Source organism: Cryptomeria japonica, chromosome 9 (assembly GCF_030272615.1).
Source record: "Cryptomeria japonica chromosome 9, Sugi_1.0, whole genome shotgun sequence".
Taxonomy (NCBI): Eukaryota; Viridiplantae; Streptophyta; class Pinopsida; order Cupressales; family Cupressaceae; genus Cryptomeria; species Cryptomeria japonica.
Window position 1 is genome coordinate 546,976,565 of NC_081413.1, and position 24,307 is coordinate 547,000,871.

The following is a 24,307-nucleotide window of genomic DNA, read 5'->3' on the forward strand; positions in this document are numbered from 1 at the left end:
ACTCATAAGCATTTATCGGAAGTAAATAACAAATCAACGCAGAGGCTATATACGCAGAGGATATATCCGACTAAGAAAATATTCAAAATGTCAAGTAATATGAGAGTGGAAGATAGACTCGAAGGAGCCTCCAACTTCGTTTCCTGGAAGATACGAATCATTGCCATTCTTGAAGAACTAGAATTAGAGTCTTACATAGAAGAAAATCTAGACATGCCAAATGATGAACCAGAGAAATCTACCTGGAAAAGGCGTAATAATAAAGCAAAGAAAATAATTATTGACTCAGTCAAAGATCATATTCTTCCATCTATAGCCAGACTGCCTAAAGCATATGAAGTATTTAAAACCATTAAAAATACATATGAAGTTAACAATGCGAACAGAATGTTAAACTTGAAACAACAACTTTTAAACATAAAGATGAATAAAGATGATACAATATCTACATACTTTTCAAGGATATCTGAAGTAAAAGACCAATTACAAACTATTGGAAATGAGGTAGATGATCAAGAAATCTCTCTCATAGCCCTAAGAGGATTACCAATTTCATGGGAATCCTACATTCAATGTATTAGCAGAACACCCCCCTTACCCAAATTTGAACAACTTAAGAATGAGTGCATTCAAGAGGAATCTCGACTAATCTCAAGAGGATTAGGGACAAATAAAGAAGGAGAAATCCAAGCACTTACTACAAATACCTTCAACAAAAATAAAAAGTTCTCCAAACGAAAGAGAGGAAATAAAAACCATCAAAAAAGAGATATGTCTAAAATTCAGTGTTACAAATGCGACAAATATGGGCACACTCACAGGAATTGTCCAAAAAGGAAGAAAACACAAGCTACTCTAGCCGAAGTCAAAGGAGAAAACTCACTTTTCTTCTTAGCCCTATCAAGCGAAATAAATACAAATAAAAACACTTGAATCGTAGACAGTGGAGCATCAAGGCATATAACTAGATTTAGAAATCAGTTTGAAACACTTAACGGGCACTCAAGTGAAGAGGTTACTATTGGAGATAACTCCACATATCTTGTGAAAGGAATTGGGACCTGTACTATCAAACTAAGAAATACTAAGAAATGGAGTATCTCTACAATTAAAGGATGTTTTGTTTGTACCTGGAATAAAAAGAAATCTAGTCTCAATCTCAGGCCTAGCTGATCAAGGATATCGGGTTACCTTCAATGAAGATAAAGTTCTACTCTGGCCTAAAAATACAAATATCAAAAATGCCATAACAATAGGTTCAAGAGATGGTAGCCTATACAAACTATGCAGTGATCAAAAGGAAGCACTAAATCTTGAAGTTTCAAATAATAATGAATTATGGCACAGAAGATTAGGACACCTAAGATATAGTGCTCTATCCAACATAAAGAAGATTACTTCAGGACTGCCCCAACTAAAATCTGAACACACAGGCATTTGCAAAGGATGTGCCTTGGGAAAGAATGTGAAAGTTTCTTTTCCCTCAAGTGAGCACAAATCAAAAGTTATTTTAAAACTAATTCACTCAGACCTATGCGGTCCCATGTCAACACCATCCCTAACTGGATCCTTATACTACATAATCTTTGTTGACGACTACTCTCGAAAAACATGGATATATTTTCTAAAGTGCAAAGACTCAAATGAAGTACTATCTAAGTTCAAAGAAATCAAGGCACTAGTAGAAAACCAGTCAAGGAAGAAAATTAAGGTGTTAAGATCCGACAATGGGGGAGAATATACATCTGACAACTTCAAAGACTTTTGTAATTCTGTTGGGATTAAGAGAGAGTATACTGTACCATATAATCCACAACAGAATGGAGTAACAGAAAGAAAGAACAGAACCATAATTGAAGCAGCAAAAGCCATGATGCATGACCAAAACTTACACACTTCATTCTGGGCAGAAGCTTCAAATACAGCAGTCTACATTCAAAACAGATGTCCGCACTCAGTTCTAGAAAACATAACTCCTGAAGAAGCTTTTACAGGGAACAAACCAAACTTAAGTCATTTAAGGATATTTGGTTGTCCCATATATATACATGTTCCTAAAGAAAAGAGGACAAAACTAGAACCATCCGAAAAAGAGGTATCTTCATTGGCTATAGTGAAAATACTAAAGGATATCGCATTTACATTCCAGGGAAAAAATCTGTTGAGATAAGTAGAGATGTAAAGTTTGAAGAAAACACTACACTCAAAGAACCTGAGGATGATAACATTACTAAAGAAGAAGAAGATCACATAACTAAGATTGAGAGGGAGAATATCATAGAAAATTCCAAACCTTCAGACACTGAGAGGGAGGACATCATAAGAGCTTTTGAAACTCTTGTTGATGAAAATATTGAAACACTCAATAACAAGAAAAGACCTCTATGGGCAAGGAAAATGATTGAAGAGAATAATGTAAAACCAAATGAAATTTCCAAAGAAAATAAGAGAACAAGAACTCTAAAATGTTATGCTGCACTTCTAACCAAACTCACAAATTCTGAACCAACAAATGTCAGAAAAGCCTTATCAAAACAGGCTTGGAAAGATGCTATGGTTGAAGAATATCAATCTATACTAAAGAATGATGTTTGGGATATAGTGCCTAGACCAAAAGACAAATCAGTTGTCTCATCCAAGTGGTTATTCAAGATCAAATATGCATCTGATGGCAGCATTGAAAAACATAAAGCTCGCTTTGTGGCCAGGGGATTCTCTCAAAAAGAAGGAATTGATTATGAAGAGACATTTGCCCCAGTTGCCCGGTATACGTCAGTAAGAACAATCATTGCAATTTCAGCATCCAAAGGATGGAAAATTCACCAAATGGACGTAAAGACTACCTTCCTAAATGGTTCAATTGAAGAAGAAGTATATATAGAACAACCAGAAGGATACCCATACGTGATAAAAATTGCTATGTTTGTAAACTAAAGAAAGCTCTCTATGGGTTAAAACAAGCACCTAGGGCCTGGTATGCAAGGATAGACAACTATCTCTCCAAACTAGGGTACTCCAAGAACCTAGCAGATCCCAACATCTACTTCAAGGCTTCAAATGGCAATATGATTATATTGGTCCTTTACGTGGATGATCTTTTGATAACAGGAGAGGATAATCTCATTGAGAAATGTAAGCAAGATCTGGCAACAGAATTCGATATGAAGGATCTAGGGCTTCTACATTATTTTCTGGGATTAGAAGTATGGCAGAAGAAAAACTACATCTTCCTAAATCAAGGAAAGTACACCACAAATATTCTAACTAGATTTGGGATGATGGTGTGTAAGCCATTAGCTACACCAATGGAACCTAATTTGCACAAGCTGAAAATTGAGGCAGAAGATTCAGAACCTACAAATCCCACACTCTACAGACAAATCATCAGTTCACTCATGTATTTGGTAAATAATCGTCCCGATATCTGCTATGCTACAAATGTATTAAGCCACTTCATGTGTGAACCTAAGAAGATACATCTAATGGCTGCTAAACACATTCTAAGATATTTACGAGGCACAATCGGACTTGGCTTAAAGTATGAAAATGTTGAGATTCAACTTGAAGGATATTCTGATTCTGATTGGGCCGGAAGTACCACTGACCGGAAAAGTAGTACAGGGTGTTGCTTCAGTCTTGGTTCTGCTATGATATCTTGGTTCAGCAGAAAACAATCAGCAGTTGCACAAAGCTCCACCGAAGCAGAATATATGGCAGCCTCCATGGGAGCTCGTGAAGCGGTATGGCTAAGAAAGTTATTATTTGGATTATTTGGAAAAACTTTGAATTCAACAATAATTCACTATGATAATCAGAGCTATATCAAGCTCTCAATAAATCCAGTTTTTCACAATCGATCCAAACATATTGAGATCCCTTATCACTACATAAGAGATATGGTAGATCGAAACATCATAAAACTAGTGTACATCAGTACTGAAGAACAAAATGCTGATATCTTCACCAAGCCACTTGCAAGATTGAAGATAGAATACTTCAGAAGTAAACTTGGTATGACTAGATTATAATTGAGATTATTAGGATGAAATTCCTACCATGTGTAATTTGTTCATGAATAAATAAATAAAATGTATATTGCAATATTCTAACTGTGTTCAAGAAGATGACGATCTTCTTATGTTTAAGGTTACTATTTCAAGGTGACGATCTTGACAATAGTTGACCAAGTGTCAAGATTGACTACATTAAGTTGTTGTCCCGGACTGTGCCGGATATCTTGATCCTAAAGTATGTGATCATCTCATGATTGACTTCTTAAGTGATTGTCCCGGACTGAGCCAGATATCATGATATTGAGTTTATTATCATGACAAGACTATATTAAATGTTGTCCCGAATTGTGTCGGAAGTCATGACAGAATATGCTCCCAAGAAAATTACTTAGATCCACTCCTGCTAAGAGGGAGTGTTAAGATATAGCCCTCGTGAATCTAACTGATGGTAAATCGGTTATTATCTGGAGAGTGATATATTAACAGAGCATACAGTTTGGAAATTAAACTTAAACAAACTAATTGTTATGAACGGTTGCCTCCGTAGGGACATGTCCATACGTGGCAGTTACTAATTGTTATGAACGGTTGCCTACGTAGGGACATGTCCATACATGGCAAATTACTTAGATCCACTCCTGCTAAGAGGGAGTGTTAAGATATAGCCCTCGTGAATCTAACTGATGGTAAATCGGTTATTATCTGGAGAGTGATATATTAACAGAGCATACAGTTTGGAAATTAAACATAAACAAACTAATTGTTATGAACGGTTGCCTCCGTAGGGACATGTCCATACGTGGCAGTTACTAATTGTTATGAACGGTTGCCTCCGTAGGGACATGTCCATACGTGGCGATCCTGCTAAGAGGGAGTGTTAAGATATAGCCCTCGTGAATCTAACTGATGGTAAATCGGTTATTATCTGGAGAGTGATATATTAACAGAGCATACAGTTTGGAAATTAAACATAAACAAACTAATTGTTATGAACGGTTGCCTCCGTAGGGACATGTCCATACGTGGCAGTTACTAATTGTTATGAACGGTTGCCTCCGTAGGGACATGTCCATACGTGGCAACTGCCACGTATGGACATGTCCCTACGTAGGCAACCTTTCCTCTTGTATTTAAACCAGATTCAATGATGGAGACGATCAATAACTCACGGCAATCAGTCTTCCAGAATCGCAGTCATTATTCTTCAATCCATATTTCACAACACAGGGAAAAGAGCTTTTAGTGTTTTTCCCTAGTGCACATCCTTTACAAACATCTGAATGAATTGGCTTTAGTTTAGGTAGTCCTGTGACTAATTTCTCCATAGAGGGTAAAGCACGAAAATGTAAGTGCCCTAGTCTTCTATGCCAAATTTCCGCTTGATCTATGACTTCATAAAGTAAGGTTTGATTTGGCTCATTACACAATTCATATAGGTGTCCTTGTTTGTAACCAATCACTTGTGCTCTTTTGAAGGTGGATGTTTTTGGCCATGCCATTACCTTTCCTTCTATGAATGAGACTCTATATCCGTCATCCTCAAGTGCAGAGATAGAGACTAAGTTCCTTTTGATGCCTGGTACAAATAGTACCCCAGTGAGTTGGATTGAGATTCTAGACTTCAGTCTGATTGTACATGTTCCGACACCTTTTACAGGATGTGCAGCGTCATCCCCTATTGTTACCTCTTCATTTGATCCCTCTTGTATTGAGTCTAGTAATTCTCTGAATCCGGTGACATGTCTTGACAATCCACTGTCTATCACCCAAGTGTTAGACTTGTTTGAAGCTTGACTTGATAGTGCTGAATATAATACAAACTTCTCAAATTCAAGTTCTGTGATCCTCTCTACTTTGGCGAATGATGCCTGTTGTTTTACTTTATCAGGACAATTAAATGACGTGTCCGTACTGATCACATCTATGACATTGGATTTTTGACATGTCTTTCTTATGAAAGCTTTTCCCATGATGGGATTTTCTCTTCTTGAAGTTTCTCTTCTTGCCTTTCTTACGGGAGTCGGTATTCAAAATGTGGAGGTCCTCATCTTTAGTTTTGTGATTTCCCCCTTTCATTTGCCTTGACTCTTCAAGGAGGCAGTCATCCCTTAGTCGATCAAATTCTGTAAATTTATCCCTTGCATTTATGCTTTGTTTGAATGATTCCTAGGATTCAGGTAATCCATCAAGAGTAATCATTGATAGTTCTTGCTTCTCGACATGATAATCAAGTTTTTGCAGTTGATCTCTGAGTGAACCTATCCTCATGAAGTATGAGTTTATTGTTTCACCTTTATTTATACTTATGTGGTTCAACTGTCTTTTTAGAGCTAGGGTTTTGCTCGGATTGTTTATCTCATACGTCCTTTCAAGGGTTTTGAACATTTCATAAGCGTTGTCATATTTTAATATAAGTGGTATTATGTGATCCCTTACTGCATCTATCACGATTTTTACAGCTTTATCATTTCCTTCATTCCACACGGTTTTCTCAGGTTCGTCTGCAGGTTCGGGCTTGTCTTCTTTTATGAATTCGATTACTTTGTTCTCTTTTAATACTATTATAATTCTGACTTTCCAAGCCACAAATTTTGCTGCTCCTTCGAGTCTGTCCTCGAATCTGATTGTGTTTGCCATTTTAGAAATCTTCGATTTGATATGTAAATTTCGCTTTTAGTCTATTCGGATCTTAAGTAGTTAGGCTCTGATACCATGTAAATGTAAAATAGACTTTTATTGTTTATGTGCAATCAGATTTACTGTAGCTTCAAATTTCTGGTATATTAGAGTCAGATCGAAGAAATGAAGAACCGATTAAATCTCTTATCGATTTGCCTCTGTAGGTATGAAGGCAAATGCATATATATGTCACCGATCTTTATCTGTTTTGTTATGTACTACCAACACCAAGTAACAATATGGAGGATGGCGTATATATGCGATTGTCTTCATGGAATCGTGCCCCCACAGGGGGTCGTGATCCTATGTGGAACCACGTGGTTCCACATAGGGTCGTGACCCCTGTGTGGAGCCACGATCCTCTACACCGGCATTCATAACTTTAACCAACTTAAATGTTTGCAAGGTTAATCTGTTAGTTAAACACTAACTAAATTCCAATCTTATTTAAATCGTAAATAACAGAATTAGTATTCTGTGCGCTTAATACAATTTAGTTACGACTGAGACTATAATTTAACAATTTGTAGCAAGTGATGGGATTGTTCAACTTTTGGTCTCCTTTTTGTATTAAGGAAGAATCGGCTGTGGATGCTTCTTTGTAACTAATGATTTTGCTTGCCTCTCTTTACCAAGACAAATCGGTGTTTGTATGTTCATTTGTACCTTTTCACCATGTCAAATCTTAACCAGATATTGGCGGGTTTTGTAGGGTCACTTGTACTAAAGTTGTTTGGTGAAAAGCATTTCTAACCCATATATAAACAAAACCCTCCTTCCCAATCGATCATTGGAGCTCCATTTGCATAGGGTGGTTTGAAAGATTAAATTTTATTTGCCTTCAACTCCTCAAGCTTTGTTTGTACAAGACAGAAATTGGCAAACATATCACTCATATTGCCAATCGGTATTTTTGTGTTCATCTGCACAGTCATTTGGTGAAAAGTTAAAAAAAAAACCTTCATTGCTGAATCGGTCACTAGGGCTTCATTCATAGCAGGTGATTGAATTGATCAACTTTGATCACTTGGTTGCATTTTAGATGAATCATCATTCAAGGCTTCATTTGTATTAGAGGATTTGATCCATCAGATTTTGCTTGATTTGTCTCTCAATCTGCACTGAATTAGACAGTTTGATGTTTGAACTGAGTGACTTATTCTCCCTTCCTAGCTTTCCATCCCTCTATCAGACCTGAAAAACAACAAAAAAAATATTTTGCATCAAAAGATTAGGAATAAAAACAACTGGTCTGATCTTGCCCAAACTTGCTGTTGTTGTTGCTACATGTCTGATAATGCAATGGAATTCCTTCACAATCTCCCCTTTTGCCTTCAACGGACTGGATAACAATGTCTTTAAGTTAAACCTTTGACCTTTCAAATCAAAACAGCATCTTGATGTAGGATTTGATCAATGTGATGATAAAAGTCCTATTGCCAAAATCGCTGATCTTCATCACTAAAACTGCTTCCTTGATGTCTGATCAGAATTTCTTATTGAATGCTGTTAAAATGATGTCAAACACTCTTTATATGGGCATCGGATGTTAAGGGTCATTTTTACTCTATCCTTATTAAAGTGACAAATCTTTATTCAAAGGCCAGCTCCCTACCTTTTGTGTTGCCACACCTTGCAAGGAAATGGTGAAGTGGATGCTCCTCTTTTCTTTTTCCCTAAAAAAATGCCTTAAAAAACTTTTACCTTCTTTCCAAAGTTAAGTTTTAGTGGGCCCAAGCAATGATACGGTAGAGAAGGAGAAGAATGAAATATTCTATGGCTTAAGAAAACCTTTTAAATCTCCATTTTAGAATTTGTGGGGCCCAAGGTGTGATGTGGCAAGGATGGATGAAGAAATGTGAGGGGGTGAAGAAAGGCCACGGGTGGAAGGGAAGAAGAGAATGTTTGGGGAAAGGGAGACATAAGGGGTATGGATGATGTAGGTAGGAAATACGTGGGGTAAGGAGGTATAAGGGGTAGTGGAAGGAGTTAGGAGATGTTGGGGAGTAAAGTGGAGTGGGAGGTAAAAGGGGGTAATGGAAGGGTAAGGGGGTGTAGGCTATAATGGGATGGGGTTTACGCTAGGGGAAGGAAGGTGGGTTAGGATAGGATAGATGTAGGGGTAGGGTAGTGTGGGTAGTGAATGGGTAGGTTAATGGGTGTGAAAAGACAGGAAAAGAATTAAAAACTCATACCTCTGTTGGATGAGGGTTAAACTTGTATAAAAAGAAAATACAGGTCTATTCTCTGCAGAACTTTTATATTAAACAGATTGTTCACTGTTTGGAATATTAAGGAAGGAAGGAAATTAAATCTTCAGCAACCTCCTTAGAACAACTGAAACTAAACAGCAAACTGTGAATTAATTTTATAGACTCACTTGTAAATCACAATTAAACTACAGTTTGGAATAAATCTTACCTGCAGAATCTCTGCTCTTCATGAAATTTTAAGTCAATATACCACGAAGGATAAGGCCATTGTTAATTTATGACTAAAGTAAATTAGCCTTAAACCTTAGACACCTAGAATACTCATTGTGTCTGGAAAGGTGCGGATACAGGTACACGTATGTACCATACTTGGGCATATACTGGCAAGTATGTACCAGCATGTTAATAACTGGTAATACTTGCCGTATACGCAAAGGTAATTGTACTCACGTGTCCATGTGTACGTATCTTGGCATACACTGGTAAGTAATTACCGACATAACGGTGCAGATTTGTATCATTCCAAGGAAGAGAGTTCTTTTCCGAGTCAACCTAAAGAAGATTTTGACCTCTAACCAAGCTTCTAGAACTTCTTAAACTAAGAGGATAAGACAGCACTTAGATAAACTTATTTTATTAAGGTCAACCTCTTTAGAATTAGGGAATTTACCTATACCCTAGCCTAGGAAGGCAGTGGGTGGATAAGCGTGATTGTACATGATGCAGTAGCATCATCATTGGGAGGTTACTCTCAAGAGGCCAGACAGCAGAGACATGTCCGGCAGGTTAAAATGCATACTTAAGTATTGTACGTACAATTGACGGTTCCCTATACCCCCTAACTTCCCAAACCAGGGATTCAGTGGTTTCAATGTAAAACATTGTAGTCTTACTGCCTTAAGGGAGTAAGAAATTAATGATACCATTTAGAATATTAAAAAACTGTATCCACTAAACCCGGATACAAGAAGTCGGGCCTAGTTTCCTCTTTTGGAGTTCAGTTGATCTCCTTAATCCAGACTCATTGCCGAGAAGGGTGAGATCATTGACAGCGCGAAAATTCGTGCTTACTGTGTAAAACCTTGGCCAAGGTGGTGTTGCGTAATGCATGCACTAGTTTGATCCTTAGCACCAGATACGCCCTTAGTCAGAGCGTTATACTAGTAGGGAGTTACCCTCAGAGTATGACCGATTAAGAGTGTAGGTCCTAACACCAAGTCTCAGATGGCATTGAGTTCTCACTTTCCTTTACCTCCTTGTGAAGGGTCGGGCCAATCCAGACGATATGGCACTGGGGACTAGATAGTCCGTAGTTGGGCAGAAAAGCGCCCTAATGATACTTTCCCTCCTCACCAGTATCATGACAGAGTTTGAAGTTCAGAATTTAGCATCAGTTGAAAAGTACTCTCTAAACCCTATCTCTCTTTCATTTCATGCAAGTTAATTATTTCTTAAATATTACATGTATGCTTAATTTTTAGTTCAATGTACTTAATCTTCAGTTATCGTTATTCATGTTCCTGTTTTGAATTTATAAAAAATATATATATCCATCTTTCTTTTGCTTATGTTAACGGCTATTTTTGCAACGGTTAGATTATTTGAATGGTTATCTCTTTTTAAATTTTCAGCATGTTACAGTCATACTTAATTCCATCTACATTCATAATACATTGAAGTTAATACACTTCTAGCCCATTCCTTAATTTGTCATGCTCCCAACCTGATACGTGGTGAACAGCAAATTAATCGTTGAAATTGCCTTACAAAGTAAGATTTCACAATTTCATGAATCAAACACAATCGCTCATCCCATGAAGTCGGGTTTGTTAGACAATGCACAGCATCACGGCATCAGCCTAAAGGAGGATCGGATCTCTAATATAATGCAGCAACCATATTCATCATAATTGATTTAGGAGGTGTGATAACATTCCTAACAAATGAATAGTCAACATAGATTAACAAAGGGCAGTGGTCAAACCATGAAAAGGCACAGCCCTCACAATCATTGCAACCTGTGGAAAGGGTCATGACTCTCCAATGTCTAGCGAAGGATATAAGGGACCACTCCAGCACCCAGATCAGACAATGAAAAATCCTTGGAAGAGAAGAGAACAAAGAGATAGAATCTGCACTTACAGTTAGGATAAGACAATATTCTGGATTTCCTATTTGAGAAATAAAAGTATTCTTTCTCTAACCCACCCTTAGCTGTTAAGAATTGATATCTAGGGTAAATGAGGGCATTTCATAAAAGGGGACATTACATCATGATTGTCTAGTGAAAGTACAAATCCATTACACCGAGGATGCCTCTAATGATTAGGGAAGAAGAAATTGAACCCAAAACAATGGGAAGAGGAGCCAACAATAGCACGTTGCTTGTACTTTCAAGAGCTCCCAAATTCCACAATCTCAAAGTTTGTGGGGTCTTGTTGGCACAGTGCATCACCATTCTAATAGATAGTGGGACCATGCTTAATTCTATTGAAAGAGGATTGGTAAGCAAGAGGGACCCTGGGACAATAGAGTTTAGCTATTTAAATGTCATTGTTGTAGATGGATATACCATTCCTTGCACAAGGGTGAAACAACTTGGTATTACCTTCAGAAAGCACAAAATACACAAGGACTTCTATGTGATTAACTTAGGAAAAACAAATATGGTTTTAGGTGTGCAATGGCTATGCTCCTCCAGGAATTTAATCAAAACTACCAGTCAATGGAACTCAAGACATCAGACAACAAAAAGGTAGTGCTTAAAGGATTTTTTCACAGATACCAAGGATCACCACTAAAAAGATGATGGGAAGATCTTTTTGTAAGAGCCAAATTGCATGGGCTTCCAATCGCCTCATCAACTCATTAAAATCAACTACCAAATGAGACTCATATTAAACAAACATTCATGCAATTCTAAACCAACATGATAAGGTCTTCAATGATATACCCCTAAGGCTTCCACCAAACCATGGTTTCCAGCACATTATAGAGGTGGAAATAAGGGCTCAGCCTATCCTTACTACCCTTTATAGACATCAATGAATGCACAAAGAAACAATAGAAAAGGTAATCAAAGAATTGTTCCCAGCAAAGCACATCAATCCAAGCTCCAATCCATTTTCTTCTTCAGTAGTCTTAGTGGAAAGAAAAAATGATGGTACTATGAGGATGTCCATCAATTACAAGGCACTAAACAAGAGAAGTGAGAACTATCAATAATAGGTATCCAATTCCTCTAACGGAGGAACTAATCAATGAACTCCATGGATCGATATATTTTTCTTCTAAAATTGACTTGAGATCCCATTATCATCAAATTTGACTTTGTAAAGGTGTGTCCAAAACAACTTTCCATTGTTATCACAAATGTTCTGAATTATTTTCAATCATGCAACAATTACGTATTCAGTAAGCATCTTCAAGAATTTGTTCTAGTATTTTGTAATGATATATTTGACTTATTGCAAGAAATGGGGGGAAAATTTGAGACACCTAAATGACGTACGTGGGATTTTAAAGCAGCAATCTTTTTATGCTAAAGAATACAAATGTGAGTTTGAGTTGACTAAACTTTGTACTTAGGACATGTTATTAGTGCTTGAGGAGTACAGGTGGATCAGCAAAAGATCCAAGTCATCATCGATTGGTCGATTCCTAAGAAGTTACATTCATGCTTGCTTATATTTAGTGTAATCTTGATCCTTTCTTCCAAGTTTCTAATTTTCTTGATGTCCTAATGATTGGATCACTTTATTCATCATTGATGATTGCTCCAAGCCTTAAACTTTAAAGTGTCTGTGAGTTATGAGAAAAAGCTTTCTGATTGAAATATATCTTTTTAATATAATTATCTAAAATCTTAAACACTATAGTTAGGTAGCACAAAGAAGCTGCTAATGATGAAAGCAAGAGCCAACCAAATCTCTCAATCTAAGGGCGGTTATACACTATCGCTTCATCATAATCATCCTGGTTTCAATTAGCCAGCTACCTGCGCTATAGGTGTAGCAGATGATTCGGTTTACTTCACTATATGTAGTATGTAATACTTATAAAAACGACATATAAGCCTAATTCATAAATTTACAAATTTGAAATTGTTTTTAGCTCCTCTCCCCCATTCTTCAAATTATTTTTTTTCTTTTTGTTGTTTGCTCTTTAACAAGCAACATGTGTTTTTTATGGTCAACTTTAGTAAAATAGTTTAAAAGAGATGTCCCTACAGATTTCAACACCTGGCCTATCTATCACAAAACAATTCCCATAGAAAGATATGGTCATACAGGACTTGATGGCAAAGTTTAAAAAAAGTTAAAAACAAATAAAGGTCTTAACTCTCTCAAGGCAAAAGAAAAACTCATTTTTTTAGACATTGAAGATATGGTTTTTATTATTTATATATTTAAATTGCATAATACTGACCACTCTAATTTAATTATGAACATAATCCTTACAAAGATGTAGGCAATAAAAAAAAAAGGTACCTGTCACTTTTCCAATTTTACCTGTCCTTCCAAATCTGCAAACCCACCATTCCAATTGCCTAATACATACACTTGAATTTCATGTGCAATATGGCTTGGTAGATGTGTTGCGAGATTTCTCTCTACTCAATCTCCAAACATATAAGGACTTGTTATTCATCATTTAAGCACCTAACAAACCCTCACATGACCCATACTTGAAAATTATAATTCTTGTGCCCTTATTATAAAAAGAAATATATTTGACTCACAATAATGCAGTTGTCTTTGATGTAGCATTGAATAAAAGAGGTATGTTTGGGCACTATCAATCATTAGCAAAGAGAAAATGCAATAAATTTATTAATTACAATAATAATGAATAGTACAGATATTTGAAGATATAGAAGAAAGAAAAATAACAGCCCATCACAAACATGAAATATATAGGAGCGTACTGTGTTAACATGAAAATACAAAAGAAATTGCATCATTCAAAAAAATCAAATACAGATAAATAGACAGGTCCCTGTTTGCAGATGTGTCTTGAACTCAAAGCAATGCAAATACAGATAAATAGACAGGTCCCTGTTTGCAGATGTGTCTTGAACTCAAAGCAATGCAAATATTTGTGAAGAGCACTACGGATAAATTACACATAATTGGTATCTTAAAAGGCACTAAAGTCCCCCTGTTGCTTGTACTTGTTAACAAATTGACTACACTCAAAAGGACAAATGCTGACCACTCTATGTAAAATTTAACACTATTAATACTCTCTGCAGAAATTGCATGCGTCACATCCACAAATATATTATGATTTATCACAATGCAAGAGGTTATCCATATAATGAACTCAACAAAGATAAAAATTCACGTTTGGTTGTCTCTTTCTCACCTCTTCTGGTTTTTAGCAAAATAGCATATGATAGTGTACTGATACTCTACTAAATGAGTACTGTAATCTAAACTTTACTATTTTTAGAGGACTGTAATAAAGTTTAACAGAACAATATGAATTTTATATATTTAAATAGAATAGGTTGTTGTTCTGAGCTCCATAAGACTTGGTATGATTGCTTTATTTTTTTTGCCCAAAAAAATGAAAAAAGTCAATATTTGCATGTCAAAGAGCGTGAATCAAATAGAGAGATGGAACTGTGAGCAAGCAACAATGAGAGACAACAATTGCACTCAAAATATCCAACAAAGAGAAAACAAATCTTCCAAACGAACATATAAGGTCCTCAATGAAATATGTAAAATTATGTCACCATAAAAAAATGTGTAAAATATATAGGAATAGACTGCCTCAAAAGTTCATCCTCTTTGCTACTATCTTATCTTCCGAAAGAAAAGGAAAACAGCAATGAGATAAAAGAAAACATTACTGCAGATTATCTTTGACACACTAAACTTAGAAAGAAGATCAACAGCGGTTTTTTCTTATTCCTGTTTCCTAATACACATTTTAATTTGAATGTAAACTGCAAGAAAAACATTACAGATTTCCCAATAGACAATTTGAGAGATCTCCAGCATTGCTCAGAATGGTCATGCTGGAGCTAACTCATCACATGAACAAGCAAAGACACGTCAAGAACTCTATAGACCTTGTAAGAAAAACATTTATAAATGTTTTGATCTAGAAGGAGAAGCTAAAGTGTAGCATATCTTATGAAAATGACCAAGCTACACTCCAGAGTCCAAACACAAACATATTAAAGAAAACTCCACAAGCATCTCTTAAAAACTTGAAGGCTTCTAGTTTTCTCATTTTTTATATTCAAGTATTATTTTAGGAAGCCATATTTACACCAATCTAGCAAAAGAATTACCTAGAAAGTCTCTTCCTTACCTAGAAAGTCTCTTCATTAAAGAAGCTAAATTTGAGTTGTGCATCTAGAGCATAGAAACGAGACTCAGACTCGGCAAAAAACTCAGCAGAACTCGGCAAAAAAATCAGTAGAACTCGGCAAAACTCGGCAAAAAAACAGTTTCTAGTGAGTCTTGCCTAGAGAGAGTTCCTGGAGAGTCCCGAACTCTGAGACTCAGCTAGGGTCACTCGGCTCAGGACTCGCCAGGACTTGGAAAATCCTAGTGAGTCCCGGAACTAAGATCTAGAGTCAATGAGACAGCTTCTATGCAAAGACACTGAATAGTGAATTTTAAGTTTGACCAGAAAAGCCAACTACAGCTTTAAAAGCCTAAACTCCACAACATAAGAAGGGATGTAACATCCTAAAAAGTACCCTTTTCCTTCAACTTTCATTGGCCAAGCTAACAGAAACACTACACTCAACAATGGAGGAGTTGATTCTTCCTAAAATATTTATTCACAAGTTAGAATGAGTATTCTCAAAGCAATTGAAGCTCAGATTGAATGAGTACTGCAAAGCATGAAGGAGCATACTGAATCTATCTTGACTCAATTGAATTCTCATGAAGAGGATTATCAACTGTCCTCAGAATTCATGAAGGAAACTTACAAAGGACAAAGGGTTTGTAACCAGCTTCTGGAAAACCATTGTGAAAGCCCTTAAAGATCAGACTATAATCACTAAGAATGCTAATGCTCAAGAGGATTTCATCAAGCTAGTCACCAAGTTTATGGATGGCTATTCAAATTCTGGGGCCAAATCATGGAAAATTGGCTAGAATGGTGGAACAAAATTAGAAGCCTCTTAATGGCATGGATAGAATGTGATTTGATTTTCTTTTCTTTTCCCTGTCAGCTTGTTTAGTTGTTATGTACGTTTGATGTCATAATTGATTAGAAGTTTAGATTTCGATTTTCTTGCTTTAGCTCCTTAAATGTTGTAATCACAGCATTCTAGACAATTTTTATACTACAAATTTTAAATTTATCACAACAGGCATTTTTTGTGCATAAATGTAAAGCAGTATACAAGAGAGTTCTCCAATTTTATATAAAAAGATAACCAAGTAAAATGAAAATTAGTAAAGGAGGCATTGAACTGCTAGCACACCTTTACAAAACCAGTTCTGCGATCTAAATTCAGATGCAGGTTCTTTATTTCTCCATGCTCACCAAAAAGTTCTTGAAGATCCACCTCTTGTGCCTCCTCATGTACTCCAGTTACCAAAATGATCCACCCCTCAATAGCTAGATTCGTCAAATGAAAATACAAATCAATAGATGGAATTTAACAATTCAAATGATTGAATTACTGACACGAAATCAATCTTTGCGCAAACAGAAAATCCTGCTGAAACATCATCCACTGTTGCAACACACCAGTCACAAGGCTTCTAATACAAATACGTTTAAAATATACACATTAAAAATATTGTCTTTTCAGCAATATCTAGCTGGTTTGCCCATGATAATAAGCATTGCTTAAATAAATTGAAATCTGATCACAAGATTTACAACTATCTAGCCAATTTAAAAATAAAAAGAAGACAAAGGGAAAGAGTAAGAGCGACAAGTTCTAAAAATAAAAGGATACATCTTTGAGGGCCAGGGCCACCATCCGAATTGAGAGAGTCAAAATCTCTCGCTGCAAAGCGACTATTGCGTTCTAAATCAGTTTCTTCTCTGAAACCCCTTCCTTTTGTCTTCTTGGGGGGATCATGCCCATGCCCATCACTCAGCTGCAGCTGTGATGTGGTGCCAGTTATTGTAGATCTTAATTTAGGTGCTGCCACCGTAGGAACTGCCTCCCCAGTCGCACCAGCATTTGCCTCATCCATTGTTGTATCATCCTCCATAAGATCATCTTCTTCAGGCTCAAAATCCACTGCATCCACCTCTGCACCGGCCATTCTTTCTCCTAGTGAACTCTTGTTACTTTCTGCCAACAAAAAATAATAAAATTCGGGAACAGAAGAAACAGTGTGGGATCACTAAAATGTCTGTCTATATGGAAATGTAAAATCTTCATATGATACATAATTGCTATTAAGCAAACTCTGCACAAAATTAAAAACCAACTCAAAAGAAAGAAGAGGCAAAAATACTTAGCAACCTTACTTGAGCACGGCCTAACTAAAGTTCTTGCATACTGTTAACTTAGATTTGCAAGTCCTTAATGCAATAATGCAGACTAGGGCGATATCATTAACATTTAGTCTTGGTGATATGATCCTTTGAGATAGATTTAGACCAAAAATGAACATGACTTTAAGTAGTAGATCAACAATTTATTGAGAAAACCAAATATAAGATACAAAGTGAAGATTTTGCCATAGAAACTAATAGTAGTAGGGCAAGCATAAAATCTGATATGATATATGCAGGTTAGGTGCAAGCCACTATAGAAGCAAAGTGAACCCAATACAGATACTACCACAGTCAAATTTCACACCAATGCATCATCAAGTATTAGAATGGGTTGCAAGTAACCAAAATTTCATTATCACAAAACAATGTTAAGTTTTAATGATCAGATTCTATAGAGAAAATTCAAATACAACTACACAAAATTTATCCTAGGAAAACCTTCCTCTTGAAGGTGAAAAACCCAGCAATGATATATCTTATTGTATTTATCAATTTACAATGAGCTTGCTTCACTCCTAGCATCAAAGAATTTATTGAACACTTCTATTCAACATTCACAAAGTGTGAGGAATGTATACAATCTGCTGTGTATTAGAAGTGCAGTCCACTTGCTGTCTATGATCCAACTGCTGTGAGCATACAACTCCTATAGATGTTTATCAAACTGCTGTAGATGTATGTCGAACTGCTGTAGGTATATCACGAACTGTTGTAGGTATATCACTATGTTGTCGAGGAAGAATACGATCTGCTTGATGATGAATTCGAATTGCCAAAGGAGATGGAATGCACCGATCTATATACCCAATCACATCATGATCAAGCAACACGACTTATACCAAAAGTCGGCTTCAACCAACACATCTCATTTATTAGACATCGGTTATATTATAATTAACCTGACTTTTCATAATCACGTCTTAAGCCAAGGGTCACGACTTCCAATGTGATCGATTATTAGATGTGTATTTATTAACAAGTCTTTTCATTACAAATGACGGAAATGAGAAATTGGACACATTAAATGTGTAAGGCCGATTCGGCCCTTCACACATTTGAAAGCAAAGTCGGCCCTGAGAAGTCCGACCGAAGCTATACATCAACACTCCCTCTTAGCTAGGGAGGAATCCTTCTGGACATCTGAGTTGCATAGTCGTATCCACCATGGCTATTCCCAGAGGATGAGTACAAACAAATGCTAAGTCATGAAGTCTCTCACATGACATTCCCCATACTTACTTGTAGGGGGTGAAACAAGGGCTGGAACCTCAAACTTCTCTCACAGAGAAGAATGCAAAACAAGGGCTGATACCTCAAACTTCTCTCACAAAGAAGAATGCAAAACAAGGGCTGATACCTTAAACTTCTCTCACAGAGAAGAATGCTCAACAAAGGTTGATACCTCAAACTTCTCTTGCAGAGAAGAATGCTCAACAAGGGCTGATACCTCAAACTTCTCTCACAGAGAAGAATGCATTATAATACATATCAAGTAATCACTGATGCTGAGACTCCCTCTCAGCAAGAGCTTCATTTTCCACAATTCCAAGCTTGTCTTGAAAATGCACAAATTTCAGTTTCGCAAGAGGCTTGGTGCAAATGTCAGCCGTCTGTTCCTCAATACAAATGTACCTCAACTGAACAGCATTCCTTTGTACCATATCTCTGATGTAGTGGTACAGAATCTCTACATGCTTCGTTCCGTCATGAAATACTAGATTGACTGAAAGCTTTACACAGCTTTGGTTATCACAATGTATGATGGTAGGCTCCAATGATTGACCAAACAATCTTGCAAGGAGCTTACGAAGCCACACTGCTTCGCGAGTTGCTACACATGTGGCAATGTATTATGCCTCTGCAGTGCTCAGAGCTACTGAAGATTGCTTCCTGCTACACCAGGAAATCATAGCAGATCCCAAGCTGAAGCAACAACCGGAAGTGCTCTTCCGATCAGTAACACTCCCTGCCCAATCAAAATCATAATATCCTTCAAGAATCAGGTCCATACCGGAAGAGTATTTCAAGCCATATCCAACTGTGCCACGCAAGTATCTCAAGATATGCTTGACTGCAACTAGATGTATCTGTCTAGGTTCACCATGAACTGGCTAAGTGCACTCACTGCATAACAAATATCCGGTCTAGTGTTAACTAGATACATCAGGGACCCAATCAATTGCCTATACATAGTAGGGTCCACAAGATCTGAACTAGTTGCAGCTTCCCTTAATTTCTTCAAGGTAGTTTCCATTGGTGTGGACATAGATTTACAATATGTCATTCCAAATCTCTTCAAGAAATCGATGGTGTATTTTCCTTGACTTAGGATAATCCCATTGGGCCTCTGCCAAACTTCCAACCCTAGAAAGAAGTGCATGATTCCTAAGTCCTTCATCTCGAACTCGGAAGTCAACTCCTTCTTACATCTATCAATGAGATGATCTTCTCTGGTAACAAATAGGTCATCAACATAAAGTACCAAGATCAACATATTACCATTGAATACCTTGAAGTAAAGGTTTGGATCAGCATCATTCTTGCAAAAACCCAAACCCACTAAGTATCTGTCAATTCTTTCATACCAAGCCCGAGGAGCCTATTTAAGACCATATAGGGCTTTCTTCAATTTACACACATGAGACTCTTTCCCATGAATCACGAACCCCTCGGGTTGCTTGATGTAGACTTCTTCTTCAATCACACCATTGAGAAAGGCGGTCTTCACATCCATCTGATGCAACTTCCATCCCTTAGCTGCTGCAAAGGCAATGATGGTTCTACTGGAAGTATAGCGAGCAACAGGAGCAAATGTTTCTTCGTAATCTATTCCCTCTTGTTGAGAGAAGCCACGAGCCCCAAATCTAGCCTTGTACTTTTTAATGCTGCCATCAGCTGCATGTTTTATCTTGTACAACCACTTGGAAGATACAACAGACTTCCCTTTTGGTCTAGGCACAATATCCCACACATTGTTCTTGAGAATGGATTGATACTCCTCATACATTGCATCTTTCCAAACATGTTGTTTTGCGAATTCCTCTACACTAGAAGGTTCAGACTCAATAAGATTACACATTAATGCAACATAACTAGAAAATCTTTGTGGTCTTTTGCTTTCCCTGAATTTGCCTCTAGGAGCAGCAAATTGTTCTGCCTCCTGCATAGTGTTTCACGCCCAAAGAGGTCTCTTTCGAGACACAACAATATCTCTAGGCCCATCAGTGGGATCCAAAGGTTCAATTGGGTCATTACTCATATCAGGTTTTGTAGTCTCCCTCTGAATCTCAGGAGCATGATCAACATCCATGTCTTGAGGAGTCTCATCATCTATCTCCATGCATGAGCCCTTTGATTTCTTGAATGCAACATCTTCCTCAAATGTGACATCCCTGCTAACTTCTCTTTGCTTCTAACCAGGAATGTAAATACGGTAGGCTTTGGAGGTTTCACTGTAGCCCACAAATATTCCTCTCTTGCCAGAAGGCTCCAACTTGGTTCTCTTGTCCTTGGGAATATGAACATACATAGAACAACCAAATATTCTCAGGTGGCTGATATCAAGCTTGATACCTGAGAAGGCTTCTTCAGGAGTCACATTTTGTAATATCCGATGAGGACATCTATTCTGAACATACACTATTGTTCTAGAGGCTTTTGCCCATAGAAAAATCTGAAGGTCTTGATCGTGAATCATATCTTTTGCAGCTTCAACAATAGATATGTTCTTCCTTTCAGCAACCCCATTTTGTTGAGGGTTGTAAGGAACACAGAACTCCCTCTTGATCCCTACCTCAGTACAGAAATCACGGAAGCTACCTGAGGTGTATTCACCTCCATTATCAGACCTTAAAATTTTAATTTTCTTTCTACATATATTTTCTACAAGAGCTTTAAACTCTTTGAACCTACCTAGGTTCATCAGACTCTTTAGACCTTAAGAAATAAATCCAAGTCTTCCTAGAGTAGTCATCTATAAAAGTTACATAATACAAACATCCACTTAGGGATGGAATTGACATTGGACCACATAAATCTGAATGTACAAGATCTAGTATTTCTTTAGACCTACTTTCACTACTATGAAAAGGACTTTTAATATTTTTACCCATAGTACAACCTTTACAAGTACCATCATTTACATGAATAAGTTTAGGAATACCTTTTACCATCTTCTCCAAAGATGGAAGATGTCCAAGTCTTCTGTGCCAGAGTTCGCTGGAACAGGAAGAATCATGAATAAGAGCTTGAACTGGGAAAGTGGAGAGTTTATATAAACACTCATGCCGATTTCCAATCACACGAGCAGTCTTGATGCTGGAGTTCTTAGGCCAAGCAAGAACTCTTCCTTCAGAAAATGCAATTTGATAGCTCTTATCCTCCAGGGCTAAAAATAGACACAAAGTTCCTCCTGATCCCTGGTACGAAGAATACGTCACTTAGGTGTAGAGAAACTCCAGATTCAAGGTTTAGAGATGTAGCACCAACTCCTCTTATAGCATAACGTGCAGCATTCGCAATAATAACTTGGAGATGTGACTCTTTCTCCACTAGATTAGAAAGGTGCTCCCGATGACCAGTGATATGTTGAGAGGTTCCACTATCAATTAACCATGTATCACTGTCTGTAGGAACATTGCTTGATAATGCTGATATGAAAAGAAAACCATTGGAGTTATCCTCAACCTCCTTCGGAGATGAGACTTCATTGATGTTTGCTCCTTCATGATTAGGTCTTGTCAAACAATCCTTTGCAAAGTGACCAAACTTGTCACACCTAAAACACTGGATGCAAGAGAGATCTTTCTTCCTCTTCCTAGAATCAGGTGCAGAATCTGATTTAAAATCTCTATTCTTTATGAAGTTGCCCTTCTTCCAATACTTTCGTTTCTTGGTAGATTGAGTGGCAAGAACATGTGTATCTTCATTTTGAGAACTCTTGACAATTCCTCTAGCGGTCAATCTTGATTCTTCTTGAATACAATCTGCATGGAATCGATCAAACTTAGGTAATTTGGACCTTCCACTTATGCTTTGGATAAATGGCTCCCATGAATGAGGCAGACCATTCAAGGCTAGCATGACAAGGTCTTTATCTATCACTTGATCCCCATTTGCGCTTAGTTGATTTCTCAATTCTGAAATTTTCATGAAGTAGGTGATGACTGAATCTCCTTTTGCCATCTTCATTTGGTGGAGTTGATGTCTCAAGGCAAGAGCCCTACTTACGTTGTTAATCTCATATAAACCCTCCAAGGTCTTGAACATATCTCTTGCAATTGTCATCTTGGAGATGAGAGGCACCAAGTGATCCATCACGGAGTCGATTAATATCCTCTTTACATTGATGGCATTTTTCTTGAATTGCAGTTTCTCTTCATGATCTTCAGGTTCAGATAAACCCTTTTCCTCTATGAATTGAAGAAGATCATTTTCTTCAAGTGCAATGAGCACTCTAAACTTCCATGAGGTGAAGTTAGATGCACCTTCAAGCCTATCTTCAACTTTAAGACTGTTCACAATTTTCGAGACTTAGAGATACTGCTCAACGGAGAGAGAGAGGGGAGAGAATACTTAGAAGTTGTATAGAATCTGATCACGATCTTCTTTCACCTCTGATACCATGTTAAGTTTTAATGATCAGATTATATAGAGAAAATTCAAATACAACTACAAAAAATTTATCCTGGGAAAACCTTCCTCTTGAAGGTGAAAAACCCAGCAATGATATATCTTATTGTATTTATCAATTTACAATATGTCTTTACAATGAACTTGCTTCAATCCTAGCATCAAACAATTTATTGAACACTTCTATTCAACATTCACAAAGTGTGAGGAATGTATACAATCTGCTGTGTATTAGAAGTGCAGTCCACTCGTTGTCTATGATCCAACTACTGTGAACATACAACTGCTATAGATGTTTATCAAACTGCTGTAGATGTATGTCGAACTGCTGTAGGTATATCACGAACTGCTGTAGGTATATCACTATGTTGTCGAGGAAGAATACGATCTGCTTGATGATGAATTCGAATTGCCAAAGGAGATGGAATGCACCGATCTATATACCCAATCACATCATGGTCAAGCAACACGACTTATACCAAAAGTCGGCTTCAACCATCACGTCTCATTTATTAGACATCGGTTATATTATAATTAACCTGACTTTTCATAATCACGTCTTATGCCAAGGGTCACGACTTCCAATGTGATCGATTATTAGATGTGTATTTATTAACAAGTCTTTTCATTACAAATGATGGAAATGAGAAATCAGACACATTAAATGTGTAAGGCCGATTCAGCCCTTCACACATTTGAAAGCAAAGTCAGCCCTAAGAAGTCCGACCGAAGCTATACATCAACAAACAACACATGTTATTGGTCATATACAGCTTATTTAGTATAAAAGCCATTATGTAAAATCTAAAGTTGATTCCTTAATGGCCACATTTCAGAGGAAAGAGCAACCTCTAGATATTTCACACATACTTTAGGTGCCAAAGTGGTCACACCACAGCTTTCTTAATTCATATATTCATAATAATTATGGTAATAACATAAATCCTTTGTATTCAACACCCAATGTTATCACACCATATTATGTTCTTGGTTCAGACATTTACTTAAGCTGAATATGTCCATGCTCTGTAACATATGATAGATTTAAATCATGAACTTGAGGAGAAATCACCAGATTTCTTCTTTTCTGCAAATAAATGAGAAATTCAAATTAAATGTATAATTGGATCTTACATGTAAAAAGGACCCTGGAGATTTCACTTTCATACAGTTTGTTCTTGGTTGAACAATAAAATTTTAGTTGCTCATTTCAGATTTGCAGTTTCCTGACATCGTTGATTTACGATTCTAATTTTGGAAAGGCTCCAGGGAGTC

General features: G+C 37.0%; 1 protein-coding gene across 1 annotated transcript in view; it reads right to left on the reverse strand.

Moving 5' to 3' along the window:
• The window catches only part of LOC131060994 (RNA-binding protein Y14A), a 47,981-nt gene that overhangs the window by 16,141 nt on the left and 7,533 nt on the right, over positions 1-24,307 (reverse strand). Inside the window, exons 2-3 of the mRNA XM_057994492.2 lie at positions 16,848-17,192; positions 16,365-16,501 (exon numbers count right to left, since the gene is read on the reverse strand). Coding sequence (XP_057850475.2) covers positions 16,365-16,501; positions 16,848-17,163 — 453 coding nt within the window. The 5' untranslated portion in view covers positions 17,164-17,192. The remainder of the gene's footprint in view (positions 1-16,364; positions 16,502-16,847; positions 17,193-24,307) is intronic.